General features: G+C 37.0%; 1 protein-coding gene across 5 annotated transcripts in view; it reads right to left on the bottom strand.

Annotated features, from left to right (window-relative positions):
- The window catches only part of LOC148849955 (Glycosyl hydrolase family 38 protein), a 30,839-nt gene extending 17,449 nt beyond the window's left edge, over positions 1 to 13,390 (bottom strand). For 2 of the 5 annotated variants that reach the window (XM_088944100.1, XM_088944098.1), the window contains exons 1-17: positions 12,927 to 13,390; positions 12,528 to 12,812; positions 12,338 to 12,421; positions 11,620 to 11,708; positions 11,315 to 11,489; positions 10,556 to 10,675; positions 10,380 to 10,475; positions 10,175 to 10,246; positions 9,932 to 10,045; positions 9,156 to 9,256; positions 8,970 to 9,063; positions 8,356 to 8,523; positions 8,154 to 8,243; positions 5,771 to 5,836; positions 5,615 to 5,671; positions 1,998 to 2,208; positions 1,089 to 1,225 (exon numbers count right to left, since the gene is read on the bottom strand). In XM_088944100.1, coding sequence (XP_088800226.1) covers positions 1,089 to 1,225; positions 1,998 to 2,208; positions 5,615 to 5,671; positions 5,771 to 5,836; positions 8,154 to 8,243; positions 8,356 to 8,523; positions 8,970 to 9,063; positions 9,156 to 9,256; positions 9,932 to 10,045; positions 10,175 to 10,246; positions 10,380 to 10,475; positions 10,556 to 10,675; positions 11,315 to 11,489; positions 11,620 to 11,708; positions 12,338 to 12,421; positions 12,528 to 12,749 — 1,896 coding nt within the window. In that variant the 5' untranslated portion in view covers positions 12,750 to 12,812; positions 12,927 to 13,390. Of the gene's footprint in view, positions 1 to 1,088; positions 1,226 to 1,997; positions 2,209 to 5,614; positions 5,672 to 5,770; positions 5,837 to 8,153; positions 8,244 to 8,355; positions 8,524 to 8,969; positions 9,064 to 9,155; positions 9,257 to 9,931; positions 10,046 to 10,174; positions 10,255 to 10,379; positions 10,476 to 10,555; positions 10,676 to 11,314; positions 11,490 to 11,619; positions 11,709 to 12,337; positions 12,422 to 12,527 lie in introns of those variants that run through there. The other 3 variants (XM_088944099.1, XM_088944101.1, XM_088944102.1) reach the window with 3 other exon arrangements.
- Positions 13,391 to 18,769: the final 5,379 nt, after the last annotated feature.

Consider the following 18,769-nt stretch of genomic DNA (forward strand, 5'->3'; position numbering starts at 1 on the left):
TGCTCCCATGATAGGCAAAGGGGAAGACCTCCATGTTTCCTGACTTCTGCTCAAACCAGCCAGCTAAAAGGGTAGCCTGGTGCATGGGACTCCCACCAATGCAGGGTCTGGGGAGGGACAGATGCACGTGACCTTGCCCCTGCAGATACACAGAGAGGCTGTTTCCAAGATTTGAACCCTGGTCACCCAGGTCACAATGGAGCAACCCAACCATTGTGCCAAAGCTCAAACCAGCCACTAAAATTCTCCTTGATGGAATTTGTGAAACACCAAGAAATCCTAAAAATATTTAGAAAGTGAGACCAGACACAAGTGGCAAAACTACAGTGAAGCTGAAGGTGATTTGCTGATATTTGGTATTGGTGCTAAACTTTTTTGGTGGTGCTGATTTCAAGAAACTATAGGTGCCAATTTCTAGGCTATTTTCTTGAAGGTGCTATTTAATAAAAAAAAAAGCTTCTGATGCTTATTTCTTGAGGCTTGCCTTGGGGCAAAGCTTAAGGAAAAGCTTTGGGGCTTTATCTGGAGGCTCTTACCTAAAAGGATAATGTGCATATGCATCATAATTTCAAATTCCTTATGTTAAAACATGTGAAGTAGGATTCTCGCCACAGGAATTAGTTAGACAAATGACAAGATTTCTGGGCATCTGTTGGTTTCAATTTATATTAATAGTTTTCCAATAGTCTAGAAGGGCTTTATTATAAGAAGAATAGTCTAGGACTTGTAAGAAAGCTCTTACTACATAAAGTGATTCATCTATTCATTCCTTTTGTATAAAAATGTAGTCCTTTTTTGCATAGTTCTGCAATTTTTACTTTAGTTGACATTTTCTTTTTGAAACAATGAGATCTCATGAGACTTAAACCTCATGTCTTGGGTATAAGCTTCACACATCACATACCATATACCCTTTGATTTAATACAATATACTTTACCGTTCTTTAAAAAAAAAAAAAAGCATTTCACCTCACACAACATTTTAAAAAATCGGTTTATCTTCTTTGCAGGTTCATCCAACATACTTGATCAAACAATATCTTCATTATCTAGCAGAACAGAAATTTGGCAAATTTGAAGAAACTCACCCCAGTTTTAGAATTGATCATTCGTTTGAGCTGTCCAGATGTTAATGAAAAGGACATTTTTAATTTGCCTGGTCCAACATCAACGGTCTCATTTTCTGGAGACTTTAGCACTGAGAGATACCCATTTCTGCTTCTCTCTGTATTATTTTACAACCCAATATCAGAATTTAAAACTAATTGAAAGATGTTAACAAGAAAGTACAAAGAGGGACCTTAAGAGATAAGGATAGCAACATTCTATCCTTATTTTCACGACCAGTGGGAGTTGGTGATTCTACAAGGGCTGAGATACTAGCTGTGGTACAAGGAATACAGGTTGCCAACCAACTAGGAGTAGAAAATTTGATAGTTGAGGGAGACTCTAAGGTGATAGTGGGTTGATTGTTGAATCCAAAACAGTTTTCTGGAGCCACAGGGATCTTCTCAAGAAAGTTAATTGGCTTACAAGGAACATGTCAGTCAGTTTTCAGTGGGTTAGCAGATCAGCAAATGCTATGGCTGATTCTTTGGCTAAACAAGGGGTTTCAAGGGTTGAATTGTTTTGGGCTGCCTTATAGTTGTATTCTGTTAGAGTATGGTTATATTCTTATCTCTAAGGGGAGGTAACATCTCGTGCCTCCTCTTAGGGTGAATGTACACTTTCTTCTCTTATTAATAAAAGCATTATTCATTTATCAAAAAAAGTACAAAGAGGAATCCTAGAAATTCAATTACAAATGTTCTACAGATATTTTAGGCCTCTGATGGTCAATCTGAGATGGAATTTTACTTATTTCCAAGTAGTACTTAAGGAATACTGTATAATAAAAGAATTCTATATAACAAGTGACATAAGAAAAAATTGATTAAAGAAGCTATTGTGTAAAATGAGAAAATTGTTGAATATCTATCTCCATCTATCTCCCTTACCAGCTTTAGAAATGAAGTAAGTGTTCCAACCAAGAGGTGGCACAGATACTTGGAACAAAAGCCAATACCTCCGAACCTGTTTAGGTGACACTCCCAAATATGCTTTGGTATAATAGTTTCTCAAGTTAATAGTGACATTATCCAGCTCCATATACTGTGCCTCAACTATAACACCCTTGGAGTCTTGTACAATAAGATTGGCATCGTTGACCTAACAGAAAAAAAAAAAAAAAACATCTTTCAGAAAAGACCATATGATGTATTAATTCAAAGGAACATATGCAACATGGATGTCCAGCAATTTGAAATTATGGTAAATCTAAACTTTAAATCAACTGTACAATTATGAACACTGAAATGAGAGTACCCAACATTTCAACCACAAGAAAACAGAACTGCAGACCCTTTCATCAGAAAAATATTGAAGTAAAAATGGTGAAATGGCTGATCTGTTGTAAAGCTGGGAAGTGGTGGCTTTTCAGTTAAGGGCAAGATGCTGTAGGACTCTTTACCTTTTTGTCATCTGCTGGATTATATGGAAGGAAAGGAATGGCAGAATCTTTTAGGCTAAGGCTTCTTCCACTGAAGTTAAAATCAATAAAGCAGAATGGACACTAATGAGATGGGTCAACACCCCAAATCTGTTTTCTGGAGTTCATGTATATAGCTGAGTATATCGCAGTTAATGCAGAGATGAAGATAACAGAACAGAACTTTCCATGAAAAAAAAGGACAAAAGTTCAAGGAGATTTTCAAGGTGGAATCTCCGAGAAATTCTAGCTATCCTTTGCTGCTACAGATCCATTACAATCCAAGAGGGTCAAATTGAGCCCCTCTTTACTTCCCCTCTACCAGCCTTCTAAAGTTCCACCCTAAACCTAGCTACACACAGAAATAGTTTTGCATCAGTCCCTATAAACCTTGTAATTTCAGCAATTTTCTGATTTAACACTTATTTCCTACAATTTGGCCTCCTGTTAACCCCTAGACCCTCCATATGAGATCTATTTTACAGCCCCACCAGGCCTCAGAACTTTAAGTTGTGCTTGTAGCTGTAACACAAGTAATAACAAACCAACCTTACAACTAAGCTGTAATTGGGTCAGATTTGGATCAGATCCAGCCACATTCAAATCTGACCTGATTATGTAAAATATTAATCCAAATCCAATCTGATCTAGGGCCTTGGATTCAGAATCCGAGTTCACTTCATTATTTTTAAATTAAAAGAAATTTAAAATATTTTAAAAAATAATCCACATCAAATCCAATTAATATGTATATAAATTACATATAATATGTATATTATAAAATTTAATTGAACTTGGATCTTAATCGGATCAGATGTGGTCACATCCACATCAAATCCAATTAATAAACAGATGCTCCAACCAAAAAAATATATTAAATAGATGCAGTTCAATAATCCAATCCAATTATGTAAAGAGATCGTCCAAATTTGGATCTGGTTTCAGACTTTCACACTCCATTGAAAACCCTACTAACAACCTTAACATCCTCATGGTCCACTTTAAACCCCTATATTCTCTGATATTTTTACTCCATAACCACCCCAGCCATTCCACCTGCTTGCTGTGAACAGTTTAGGGCACAACTGCATGGACATGGAAGAAAAGGCAGCCTGGAATGTAGGAGTAACACAAAGAGAATGTTTGGATAGAATCTGGATACCATGGAAATTCAAGTTCTGGCAAGAATCTGGGTGCTTGGTGCAGATTCTACAAACTGACTCTAGAATCCATCTGCAACCTGTTTCTAGAATTTTGGACTACAGATTTTGGCAATATTAATAAAACATAAAAATCCAAATCTTTTTTTTTTTTTTTTTGGGGGGGGGGGGGGTGGGGGGGTAGGAAAATGGGCCACAAAACAGGGGGTAGCCCTCCCTCAAACCCCAAGACCCCCCAACCCCATTGAAGGCAGGATTCAATCCCAAACCTCTGCTACAACCAGCCACAGACCTTACCAGCGAACAGATGGCACATTCTAGATGCTCCAAAACCTATCAGATTCTAGTATGCAATCCAAATGCTCCCCCCCCCCCCCCCAAGGCATTGCTGATTGCATTCTTTTCCCTCATTAATGCCAAGATTAAGGGGAGAAAAATTGAAAAGAAGGGTTAAAAACACAAAGAAAGGGATCATGGAATTGATGTATGATGATGACCTGGAAGCCCATTGATGAAGCACAGCACCGAATAGTAGGCTGTATTTCAATTAGCTCACCATAAATTCCTTAACAAGTCTCTTAGCCCAGAAATTTGAAGTACGATTCAAGTTCTAATTTGTGGAACAATGTCTAACCCACAAAAATAGAAAGAGCTGGGATCCTCTCTTATATTCAATAAAAGAGTAAAGAAGAGAAAGAGTGTAGAATTACCTGGATTAGTAAGGCAGATTCCTGCAGCGTGAACAGTAATCGGAAAACTAATTAATTTCAAATATCAATTCTGTTCTCAAAAGCTTTACCAACCCTATCTTGTAGATAATAGGGACGAGTTAATTACAATAGGAGTCCAAAAAGAAACTGACTTGCAATAGGAAACTAACTTCTTCAGAAAAGGTATAACTCAGACTTCTAATAGGACTTCTTAAAAAACTAAAACTGATATATTGAACAACCTAACAGAAACTGAACTTAATTGCTGCTAGGGCTGCTACTATGATGCTTTTCCTTCTCAGTCCTCTTTCTCTTTTCACGTACTTCATGAAATTTTGGATGCTCTTTTTTCTCAATAAAATTTTCAGCAATATTTTCAATATTTAAGAGATGTACTGCATCACCCATTCCCCAAGTTACTTGACATGCCAGAGCCCTATCTGCCAATCTCAAAAATAAACTAAGAACAAGGTATTTCTCAAAGAGGGCATGGAAGAACCTGCTTAATGATAATAAATGATCTCCAAGTGCCTTCCTCAATTTCATAGTTGTTTCTTGAGGACTATTGGCGCAATCAGTATTGCTGGGTGTTCTTGGGTGATACAAAATTGACATAGGCATTGGTTGAATGCTCAAATATTTTCATGATCCTCTTGATCGTTCCCATGAGAACAACCCCCCCCCCAAAAAAAAAAAAAGAAAAAAAAAACATTGGCTTCAATTGATTGGGAAACTACAGTGCTCATTGGACATGGATGTTAGTAATATAGTTGACAATATCCTGTATCTCAAATCAATGAAGGAATTACCTTTTCCATATGCACTCATGAAAACTTAAAACAAATATGTTGGTAGGCTAAAGACCACAGACGTCATCTGCTTATATTGGCAACATTCATCCCAATCAAGAAAGAAAACACAAATTTGTTTCTTTGAGGGAACAAAGACAAGAAGATCTTTTTAATTGATAATTTATCCACCAAGTTCTAGTTATGGGAACAACCTCACTTTTGCACATTATTTTATATTTTTTCTTTGTCCATACTCGAACACAGAAATTAGACAATGTAGGTGATATAAGTTCTTTAACCATGTATGTTTGAATGCTTGAAGCCTTCCATGAGCTTTAAAAAATATTATATAAATGCAGATATAGATATAAATATGAACAAAATTCACCCCCACCGTCCCAAAACAAAACAAAAGTATGCACTCACAGGAATCCTAATGATATCGGTGCGAGTCCACCCGAGAGGATTGTATGTTACCACAACCTGAAAAATTAACAATTATGATAAAATGGTTTAATATTCTTGGTTAAATGCTTCAGCTCGTGGATTGTAGAAAATACAGAGACAATGGCAAAATTTTACCAAACTCTTCTCTTCTGGAATTTCTTCTTCACTTGGTGGACAATAGCTTATATTTAGTAAATGACACTGTTCATTGACAAAGAAGGAATATAGAGAAAACACTATCAGAAAGGGATAAAATTAACCAGATCAATTGAAGATACACTTGATCAATTATCAAAAATGCAGGAGAAAAAGGAAAAACTTAAAGATTCTGTACTGCTAAATTTATCGCAAAACAGGGGGGAAAGGCAAGGACTAGTAAGGAATATTGTCCAGCAAAATTATGTTATTAAACCAAATAATTTCCTTCATGCCATTGACCTGGCCAGTAATATAGCATGAGTTGACATATAGACTCTTGAGTGGAACCACCAGGTTCAGAGGACAACAACAGGGATAAGGGTTATTTTATACTGTTCATTTATTTGAGAAAGTGTAAAGTACATTTCATCATCATCATCATCTAAGTCCTGTCCCATCCATATGGGGTGGTCAGCTACATGAATCCCATTGTGCCATTCCGTTCTGTTCAGTGTTGTATCCATTGTTAAATTATGATCCCTTAAATCATTTCTTACTGCTTCAACCCATGTTCTTTTTGGCTTGCCCCTATCTCACCCAGCCCCTTCAACTTGTAACAGATCACTTCTTACAGGTTCTGTAGATGATCTTCTCTGTATGAGACCAAACCATCTTAGCCTACTTTCGCTCATTTTATCACCTATGATGATTCTCTTACATCCCTTTGAATGAGTCCCTTTCTAATCCTGTCCGTCCGAGTTTTCCCACCCATCCATCTCAACATTCACATTTCTGCCACTCATTTGGACATGTTTATTGACTGCACAATACTCTGTTCCATACATCATTACTGGCCTTACAACTGTTTTGTAAAAGCTTCATTTTAGCCTAACTGATATTCACCTATCACAACTCCAGATGCACCTCACCATTTTTCCCATCCCACTCTAATTCTATGGGCAACATCCTCTCCTCTTGTTTCAATCCTATTATTATTAAATTTATGTTGCATATATTCTGCTTCAATCCTGCTTATTTTAAAACCTATTGTTTTAAAGGTATTTGTCCATGAAGAGATGATCAGCTCACTCCTAAGCATGATTACATAACAAAGCCAGTCAAAGGAAAATCCGAAACCCTTCTGATTAATATCTTTTGCGAGGCACTTGTTTTTTTTTTATGAATAACGAAAAATATTCATTAAAGAAGCTGAAAATAGTACAAGAATTCAGCCATCCCAGAGATTGAGATGGCCAAGACCCAATAAAAGAAACAAAAGGAACAAAACACCAGCCCCCAAGCAGCAGTTACAAGTTAAACCCTATAGTAGGGACAATTACAAGTCAGGAATGAGTCCCAACTCCCAGAATAGATTTTCTCTTTCTACCCCTTGTCTGGTCAAGCCATCTGCCAACACATTTTCAGATCTTAAACCCATTGAACAGCTATAGCTCTGTTTCTTTTGAGTTCAGAGATCTCTCTCAGAATGTGTATGTACTGCCAAGGGCACCTCTCTGCTTGCCTAACCCAATCCACAACCATTTAGAGTCCCCTTCGACAATAATGTTGGTGTAATTATTCCTCTTGGCCAGATTTAGGTTCTGTAGGGCAGCTAGAACTTCTGCTCTAACTGCATTACCGTGACCAACTGGACCAGAAAATAGACCAAGGATGCTCCCATCAGCATGTCTGAAAATTCCTCCTATACCAGAAGGTCCAGGGCCGCCTCTACTGCAGTCGTAGAAAATGAGCTTAATTAGCAAATGTGTAGGGGGTTCCCAACTAGGTTGAACAGGCACTTTTTTGAGGCATTTGTTTAACACAACAGTCCAGACCAAGAAAACGGTTTTGATGGAGCCCTATGATTCTAAAGATTTGATTGAAAACTCACCCTACATCTCCCACTTCCATACACATTGGTCAGATATACCAACCTTTTCAGTGTAATTTTGAAGTTTCATTAGAAGTACTGTCACCTCATCAAGGTCCCGGTCATAAAGGCTTCTGCTAAATTTGGGGATCCACACCAATAATAGGCACCACCTGCCTCTGCAGTCCTTTTCTTTTTTTTTTTTTTCCTTGACATTAAACTTCTTCAAGTGATAGATCTAAAATGTTTGGAAATAAATAAAGCCAAATGTTTATTAGTCTAGAAGCATGTTGAAATTGTATAAGATGTAGTATGAGGGTGACTTCTGCAACAAAGTCCAGTAAACATATCTCTTGAATTGATATAATCCAAGCACTATTAGCATTTAACCTTTGCATCTACAATGCCTACAAGCCAAGAAATAATTGCAGCAGTAGTTTCCCACATACCTAGGTAACTACTAGGACAGAAGGAACATTTTTAACATACAAAAATTCAGAACATCTTTACCTGGCTAAATTGTGTTGCAGAAGCTGCACATTGATTGCCAGATCTTGAACTCACTAGGCATGACAAAGCTAAATTTACAACACTCTCCGCCTAAGAAGGTTATTTCATTGAAAGAAAGTAAACAACGTCAATTATAAGATGGACCATAGTGCAGAAGGCAAAACCATTAATCAAGAGACTTAAGCCAGGAATGACTGCAAACCTCAGAAGCCCCAATGGCCAAGCGTTTTGCATAGTCATTTGTTGTATGTTGTTTTGCAGTGCCAGTGACGGCATCATGATGCTGTACAATTCCTAAAGCATCTCCCAAGCTAAATGTGTGGGGACCAGAGGATCTCCTTCCAACCAGAAACTCAAGTTGGCGTGCAGCCTATTTTAGAAAGTTATGGATTTTTTATACTCAATAACCATATAGAGAAGGGAAGAACTCGAACAGAAACCAGAGTCAGTGAACAAATTAGATATCTGCAAATTTGGAAATCTTATGGGTCACAACTTGAACAAACTAGAAATCTGCAAACTTCTTTTTTTTTCTTTTTTTTTTTTATCTGCAAACTTCTATTTGCACAATTCCTCATGAACCATATAGACATTCTTAAGGAAATCAAAGCAAACTATTGAATAGATTGTTAGAATCATCATAGATCAGGGGATCAGAAAATCTCCAAGTTACAACTAAGAGATGGTGTGATTCAACCATGCTCCAATTGCATGTATAACAAACATAAAGTACTGGCAGGGGGCAGAGCTATTTCCCCACCCATCCTGTATCAAGACATTTCTTAGCACAAAACCAACCAGACAAGAATGAAGTACCATATAATATCCACTTAACATTCTCACATATCGCTTTAGTGCTGGGCGACTTGTAAAAAATCCAGTCCAGTAAGCATTTTCCCTATCTGCATAGCTGCAGAAATTACCAAAAAAAACATATAAATACCATATATTTAGATGAAGAATTCATGCAGTTGCATCACAAGGGAAACAAGTAATACTCACGGAAAATAGTCATCAGTTTTCAAGGGCCACGATTCATTTGCTGCATTTTTTGCATCAGCGTAGATTGAAGGAGTAGAATACAATGCATTAACCCGACCATCCTGTAAAGATTAGATCGTTTTAAGATGTAAATTTAAGTTGATCAAATTAAATTCAGTAAGTAAAGATCTAGTATTACTACTGGACAGAAATCACATTGTATAGCATCTACAGGGTCCACCGCAATGCTTTGTTTTAATTAAACAGTCACATTCCCCTTGTTTGTACCAGTTCTGAGCAATGTTTTCAACCCATCGTTTGATTCGAATGGTTGAACCATCACCCAGCCCCTTTAATTTTTCTAAAACTTGACCAAAAACTGTTCAACCCAGTCATCAGGTCATGGATTACACACTACATGTATATCAAAACTTCCATAGGCCATAACTTTGTGTTCAGTTAATAAAAAACGAAATAAATAAATTATAAATTAGACCTAAAATAAAACATACACACACACACACACACACACACACTGATCATACAATTATAGGAAGTGCCTTGTGTAACATTCTTTTTACAGGTCCCTGGTTCCCATTTTATATTAATTGGGTCATATTTAGTGCTACTCATCAAGGAGGGAAAAAGGAAAGAAATGAAAAACAAGTATATACTTGCAGAACTGAACTGCTTCCAAGTCCCAAATATGCATAATGTGCTGTCATAACTTTACCAAATACCATGATCAAGATTGAAAACTTGGTAGGATAATTATTTTATTTTTCTGTGGATTATACCTTGTTAACATAATGGATTAATTTGTCCATTTGTTTGAACCAAGTTTCGGCATATTGATATTGAAAATCATCACCCATTGTCCACATGATATGATTCGTGCGGGTCACATTTGCCTATTAACCAAGAAAGGACAAGCAATGTAATCAAGAAAAGGATGAACCAAATTTTTGTGAGCCATGACGTACTCACATTGGAAACCATAACATCCATTACAGGGAATGTTTAAAAAATCTCGGGCTTACTTGGGTCACAGCAGCAGTGACGAAATCATTTACACGTTGCTCAACATTGTAGTCAAATAGAAGAGGATTATCCTGCAATTCTAACACATATCTAATGAATCAGTGCAGCTAAACTGAATAAGGATGGTACAGCTGAAAAACAAGTTAAAAAAAAAATAAAACAGAGTCAGGAATGAGACAAGTTGATCTTGTTCAAGGTAGATACCTGAACAGGGGCAGAATCAGGAGATGAGTCATCATTTACTTCAAAATGGAAACCAGTAGGAGGACCATAATGAACAGGAAAGGCACTAGTGAAAATCTGCAGGGGATTCAGGCATGTCAACAAACTACACATGTAAAATAAAAACACAATAAATTTGAATATTCCTAAATCCTGACCTCGGAAGAAGAACCAAACGTCTTGGACCCACGCCATACAACTTCAAGAGATTTATCCTCTTTGCGTTTTTCTCTGTCCTGATAGTCAATTCTTGCAAAATATAGGGAGTCGAACCCAAGCTATATGGATGACACAGTGACACAAAATATAGGTTTTACTTGGTAATCAAGAAGATGACTTTGTAAGACTCCAACTAAGTATTATTAAATCAGTGGAGATGAAATTAACTTGATGCCTATCGTACAAGTCATTGACCATGAGATGAGAGCACAGAATGTGTCAGGCAAAGGAAACGATTATGTAAAATCTTCTCATAATTTGCATATCTTCAAACTAATTCAATTAAACAAGTGAACAAAAAACTATGATTTCCTTGTGATCAGAATTTTGCTTGCAACATAATATTGTTTGCAAAATAATTAAGATGCCATTGTTCCAATCCTCCAATCCCAAAAGAAGTGGAAAGATTAACAATAAAGTTAGCAACCCTTTAACTCCAGAACACACACAAAGTTCTAGCAGAAACATTTCATATCCATCTTATGGGAACTTTAACCCTAGAATGTAGAATAGTTTCTCTTTCCTTTTTTTCCTTGTAATTTGTTTGGAGGAACCATTTTGTCATCTATATCAAGCTGCAAGGAAACAACCTATATCATCTTCTGAATTTAGTTGTTTAATTATGTTTCACCATGATGAATCGCCTAAGAAATGTCATCTCATCTCCACTATATGAGATCAATTTGAAAATTGTATACCTCTGCTCCAAATAGGTATGCTTGCACAGCAGAGTGCCCAAAAGGATCAATCTGCCATCCAACACGTGGAACTTTGTTGAACTGCTTCTTTATCATGCGGTGTCCTAGAGTTGTTTGGTCAATCATATCTATATAATGGCATGTTGCTTCATCATGCATACTCCAGCCACCATTTCTGAACCAAATATGCAAAAATAACCATTACCATAAGATTGTAATATTAATGTTTTTTTTCTTTTGATTGGTAGATGGTGACACTAATGTTTTCTCTAATATGAAAATAAAATTTCTTAACAGCTGCATACATGAACTCCAATTGGCCAGAATCTACTAGTTTTTTCACTTCCTCTTGTGTTTCCAAATTTTGCTCTGCCCACCATCGTTGGAAAAAGGCCTACCAACCACATAAAAGTTGTTAGAAAAAGGCAACCAACATTTGTAGGTAAGCATAAAGATATATAATGTATGCGTAGCCAGGATAAAATACAATATCAGTTCCTTAAATAGTAGAACACACATAGAGGGCATACATGTATACATGCATGCAAATACACTTCTGTGTAAGATCCATTTATCAACTTCTCGGAACAGTCCCATGTAATTCACCTATAGGCTATAACTGAGCATCTCTATGCAGGAACTTATTCCATGTTCCATAATTGCTTCTTGTGCATCCGTTAGTGGTTCATTACATACTGCAGTGCAGTTATAAGAGTTTCCTCACAAAAGATAACTGCAGTGGTTCATTACTGCAGTGCAGTTCATTACATACTGCAGTGCAGAAAAAGATAACAAAAATGAAACAAAAAAATAGGACTATTTTTGCTCATAAATTTTAACACATGTTAATCAATCTAGTCATGCACCATGTGCATTTTCCACCCTTGATTTTTCAGGTAAGATGCATATAATAGGGCAAGTCAATAATTTCATATTGAGACTTAGTAGTAGTAAGTAGTATTCAAAATAACAAAATGCAACCAAACAAATAAAAAGGGAAACACCAAACCACTTTCTGTTTACCTGTTCAGCAAAAACGAATTTCCTATTAGGATCACGGCGCAACGATTCCACAACTGAGTCCAACACACATTCAACACAAGCACCCTGGGCGAAACCACAAACATAATCAGAAAACAATTCAAAACGAATTCCTCAAGTTCCAAAACACAAGAAGCCAACGCAATCAGCAACACGTAATGTTCATTATAACCTGTATACTGTTATTCGACCCGACATAGTATTGATCGATTGTCTTCAACCATCCAATGTCATCATGCGAATGTGGAACCAAATGAACATTCAATTTCCCCTCCACAATGCCTGCTCCAGTGTTGTACTTAATGTACTTTCCATTAACCGCCCCAGAAGTAAAAATTACAATGAAAATGCACAGAACAGCAGCAATGGCTGCTGCAGCCACTAGTCTCGCCATTGCTCAGTCCTATCTCCTCTGTTCCGATCAATGGAAACTCTACTGATTTAATAGTCCCAACAACTGAAACCAAGGCCATTAAAAATTTAAAATATCAAGTGAGACAGCAGTGACGTGTGCAATGAAGACGAAATGGGTGAATGAAAACAATAAGACAAACGAATCTTTGTTTTCTACCCTGGCATTTCCCAGCCGGCCTTGGCTTAGGGTTTCGGTTTAATATTTCTCTTTTGTGCGTGGCCACGATTTCTACGCATATCTCTGAGTACCGCCATTAGAAATATCCAAATGAATTCGGTAATTGACTTTAATGGCAATTGTGTGAGGAGGAAAAAGTTTTTACAGTGGGATAGTTAGCGGACCCCGCGTATTATGGTTTAGAGTGAAGATCCAGATATACAGAGCAATCTCTTCCTCTATAGGCGATCCTAAAAACTAGAACTGAAAAAAAAAAAGAAAAAAAAAACCGAAAATGAACAGCTTGCAAACGATGACCAGTGAGTGTACACTGTGCAGTGTCTCTACAGTCTACAGTCTAGTAACTCTAGTCTATAGCATCTGGTAAGCAACGGGCCAAAGATAGAGACATACGGGTATGGAGCTTTGGTATATGACATGTATTAACAGGACAACAAAGACACAATAGGTTAACTACTTAGCTACGTCATTTATTGCAGTTATTTCGGGTCATAAGATGAACATATTCATGCGTTTCCTCCATGTTGTTAGGATGTGCGTGTGAGGCGCCCATGTGAGGAACAAATTCGGTCTCGTTGTCCAGTGGAAAGTAACGATCCGAACAAAATGTTGATGTATATGGTGCACGATGCATTCGTATAGCATCTCCAATTTTGACCCATTTCTCCCTCCATCCATTCACGTACATCAGAAATGGTTATAATCAATCAAATAGTATTGGTCATCGATAAAATTTTTAGAAATAGCAGTAAAATACCGATGCGGAAAAGATATGGCATGTATTTATTATGCTGTTTTTGTCTTCTCCCCAATTATTGAGATAATTGCCCGGTATATATTCCCAATGTGCGGCTATAAATTCTGATGTGTGACGTGACCAGCGTTTTGTTGTCAGTAGATCTATATTATAATTATCCATTCATTAGCTGAAGTCAAGGCAGACCTAACATTTTCATGAGACCGAATCAGCCTCCCATAACGTCCCACATCACATCTTTGCCGTGTATTGGAATATTTCATCATTCTTAATATCATCATAATAAACGACGGGATGTGCTATGGGGGTGGGAGGGGGAACAGATTTAAACTCCATTTTCATTGAATAAAGGGTTTGGGTTTTATTATGATGCTGGAAAGATATGATACGTCAAAACTTATAACTTGTCAAAAGATATTGTAAAAGCATTCTGAATCTAGTAAAGTGTTTTTACATCGAACCTAGCTCCTCCTGAATGACAAAAGAGATATCCTATAGGGCTGTTCATAAGAATGCCCAACCGGACTAATTCAGATTGATCCAATTTGAGACGGCTGAGTTTTCATCAGTACCGGTCGGTTTCGGGTTGGGCAAATATATAAACTGATATATTGGGTCTGTTTCGTTTTTTTTGTGTGAAAACTAAAATCAATCCGATCCGAACCGAATTAGTCTTTTACTAGTTCGGTAGTTCCTAGTTTGAGTAGTTTCCTACTTAACTATAACTAGTTTCTACTAGAACTAGAAGGCCCATTAGGAAATTACAATTAGAATAGGCAATCTATCTTAGTTTCTAACTTTCTATAATCTTTTACACCAAATAGGCAACTCATTAGGGAATTACAATTAGAATTCAATTAGATGTCCTTTTGTATAGGAGTAAAACAGAAACTGACCCAAACCAACCCAACCCGACTCAAATCGACCAGTCGGTTTGGCCTATCAGTGGGTCGGTTTTGGTTTCCACTTCAGGTAACCCGATTAGGTAGGGTCGGTTGGAAAAACCCCAATAAACCGACCCAACCCGACCCGTGAACACCCCTATTATCCTAAATGCCCGGCTATCTAATGTGCCATGAGAAATCTAATCTAGTCACAATAGACATTGTGGCATTGTATTGGGAACATCTCCCATATTCTCCATATGCATTGGGAGAATTGAGATCTGCTCCTTACAGCCACATCCCACCGTATATTGGAAACATCTCTAGCGTGACGAGATCTGTTCCTCACAAATGGGCACCTCACAGGTAGACCTGTTCATGGGTCGGGCTAGGATTTTACTATTCATTAACAGAAATATGTTAGGCCCAAGCCCGAGCCCAGCCCTAATAAAAAGCCCGAAGCCCGACCTAATAAAAAAATTAGAAATTTTCCTTATTCAATAATCAATATAAATCAGAATTTATTTACATTAAAAAATATATATAAATTCAAAATTTATTTATATTAAAAAATATATATAAAAAAGGGAAAGAGGATGTGGAAAAGAAGATTTTGGTTGGAAAAAGAAGGGAAAGAGGTGAAAAAAAGAGGGGTATTCAACTAGGTTTTCTAGGTTTATTTATAGGTCGGGCCGGGCTATTTTGGCAAATCCCGAGCTCGGCTCGAATTTATTGTGGACCGAGCTTTTTGGCCCGAGGTTAAGCCTACGGGCCTATATACCTATTCAAGCCCATCCGGAGACTGGGCCAGGCCGAACTGGCCCATCGGGCCACCTGACCCATGAACAGGTCTATTCACAGGCACATATTCACTAATAAGTATGGGAGATGTTCCCAATGCATGGTAGGATGTATGTGTAAGGTGTCAGGAGCAGATTCAATCTCATCTCTAGTTATATGAATAATAATAATAATAATAATAAATACAATTATGAGAAATATTTTTGATATACAATCAGAATATACTATGAGGTCGGTGTAAGGAACAGACCTGGACTCACTGTAGGAACAGGTTATAGAGTTCAAATCAGCCCCCCACAAGATTGCCCCCTACAACTTCCCAGAGCACATCTCTATTGTGTATTGGGAACATCTCCTGATGACATCATCATTTTTTATATTATCATGAGTAAATGTTTTCAATACACGGCGGGGATGTGATATAGAACATTGTAGGGGCAATGTTGTGGGAGTCTGATTTGATCTCGAGGCTGTAGGTAGTAGATCCGAGCCCTCATAAAAGTTGTAACCAATTGGGTAAATTTTTCATCAAAATTCACGGGGAAGCTTTTTAGCGTGTTTTCCATAACATATTTTTCTGACATCATAGATATTTCTAAATTCAAACATCAGTTTTAACTGATTCTTAGTATTTGTCACCACTGTCCGTATTTCATGTACAACTGCTACGACTACGGTGGCATGAGATGTGTACTCTTCCTGTTGGATTGGTACTTCAATCCATTCGCAATTTTTCCTGCTTTTTTTTACCAGGGGATCAAGGATTTTCTTGAGCTACACTACTGACTACTGAGGATAATTGAACAGTCGTCCCTTTCATTCAGTACACTTCTGGTCCCGGAGAGACAACTTGTAAGGGTGCATAATTGAGCTGCTGGCCTACCATACGAAAAGGGAAGATAATTGAGCTGCATGATATCATATCTTTGCTATATAATCCCAATACTTAATTACCTAACCTTTTTTTTTTATATATAATCATCTCACGTGCATTGGTATGGGTTAGAAATGGAGTTTTCAGTTAATTTTATATAATGATTGATATACTGAACAAACAGAATGACAAAACAATAGTCATAATTCATATAGTAAGGCTCAAGGCTTAAATGATGATGATGACGACGACCATTGGTTAAAAATGGGTGTGTTCTATACATACACTGGCAATATTCCATGAAACCCAAAGTGAGGATCTGGTTAGGTTAAGAATTACAAACCATCATCTATCTTGTTGGTTGAAAATTAATATAAACGAAATAAATAATTTTTTACATTTAATCCTGTAGATACATACTTCCATGTGTTTCATGTTATTTTTGTCTACAATTATCACATACCTGATTCTTGACTATATACGTTATATGGAGAAGATGAGAATCTAAAACATCATATTCAGTCAAAGAAGAGCGTTGCTGCACGAAATTCACACTGTTCCTTTTGTCTCTAGCAATTTGCTTTCCAAATCTCCTGTTGGTTAAAAAAAAAAAAGTATGCACCACAATTTGTTCAACATAATAAACGTCTAGCACCGTTTTGGAGAGGGAGGGCATAAGGATTATTTATAGCCCTGGAGGTGCCCAAAGGGTGTAATTGGAATATTAATTCTTTTCTGATTTAATTTGTGGTCAAGATTAGAAAGTTTTTTTGGAATTATAAGAAGGTCTAAGGACATATTTACAATGCACAACCCTTCGTGCAAAATCATGATTTTTAAAAACGAACCGGTGATCGAACTGGTCAGGGGTCCGGTTACCGGTTCGAACGGTTTGATCATTCAACCTGAAAGGCCAGCCCATTTTGACAAAAAAAAATAAAAAATTGGAAAATGGTTAAAACCATTCGAACAGTTCGAATGGTTAACCGACCGGTTCAGCAGTTTACTAACCAAAATCAACGGTTTTGAGGGAAAAAGCGGTTTTGGAGGAAAACAGAACCAGATAGGTGACCGGTTCCCGGTTTTTCCGATCCGATCATCCGATCAGGTCCAGTTTTGAAAACAGTGTGCAAAACTTAACAAGTTACAAATATTGAATATCATGTCTATTTTCGACCGGATAATGTGTGATGCACGGATGTTGTTAAGAGAAATCAATGCAAAAGAAAATCTTATCATGTGGAATGGCTTAGTCCTATGTCGCTTTATATATGTTTCATGCATCGACTAATATTTTTGGAAAATCTATGATACAGGAAAGATATGGTATGGAAGAGTTTTGACCAATCAAAATCCACCCATAAATTTTGATAAATAACACCTAATTAACTATCACGTTTATGATACCAGTTGATTGGTCAAAAAAATTTCACATATGATATTTTTCCCATATCATAGTCGAACCCTTTTTATTAATACATTTTGCTTATTTTAAATTTTAAACTTTTTTGCCCACTCCTACCTAATTTATATAAAATTTTAAATTAGAGCCAACCTCCCATATTTAAAGCACATTAACTCGTATTTGATTCGTATTAATTTGCACATTAATTGTCATATTTAAAATTTTCCACACTATATTTAAAGCCTTAACTCCCTTATTTAAAACAAAGTAGCTTATATTTAATTCACGTTAACTTGTCGCAAGATGTCAACTAGCTGGTTGGTAAGGCTTATGCGGGTTGTTGCAAGGATCAAATCTCACCTGCACCAGGGTTGGGAGGTCATGGGTTGGGGTATCGATTGGATTGGTGGTCCAATCTGATCCGGTCCAATGTGAGTCCGTTACAAATGGATCAGGTCCAATCTAATCTAATAAATAATTTGAACTATTTTGGACCGGTCCAATTCAATGTTTAGATAATCCAATTTGTTCAAATTCATTTTAACTTATATTAGTTTCAAATCAAACCTGGTCCATTGACACTTGTATTCTTATCTTATATTAATGGACTGGATATTAGCTTACTCTAACCAAATCCAATATAAATTTATTATGGACTGACCAGGTCCGGTCCAATCTAATAAATATTTTGGACCGGATTGGTTCAATCCACTGTCTCTTTGGTCCGTCCAATCCATCCAAATTGGTTTTGGACTGGACAGGTCCATTGATACCTTTAGTCATGGGTTGGGGATGGGCTACCCCCTCCCCCCCACTTTATGTATTTATACTTTATTTATAGTAATTTGAGATGCATTTGTTGGATTTTTGTAAGTTCCTTTAGCATATCTAAAATAATGGTTTTTAAAACTGAACTGGTCACGGGTCCGGTTACCGGTTCAAATGGTCCAGCCATTCGATCCCAACGACTGGCCCATTCTGGCAAAAAAATAAAAAAATAAATGAAAAACGGTTCAAATGGTTAATCGGCCGGTTCAGTTTGTTAAACAAAATCAACGGTTTTAGGGGAAACGGAACCGGTCAAATCCTGATTTTTCCAGT

The sequence above is a fragment of the Nelumbo lutea genome, chromosome 5 (genome assembly GCF_056320005.1).
Source record: "Nelumbo lutea isolate HS-2025 chromosome 5, American lotus-T2T, whole genome shotgun sequence".
NCBI lineage: Eukaryota > Viridiplantae > Streptophyta > Magnoliopsida > Proteales > Nelumbonaceae > Nelumbo > Nelumbo lutea.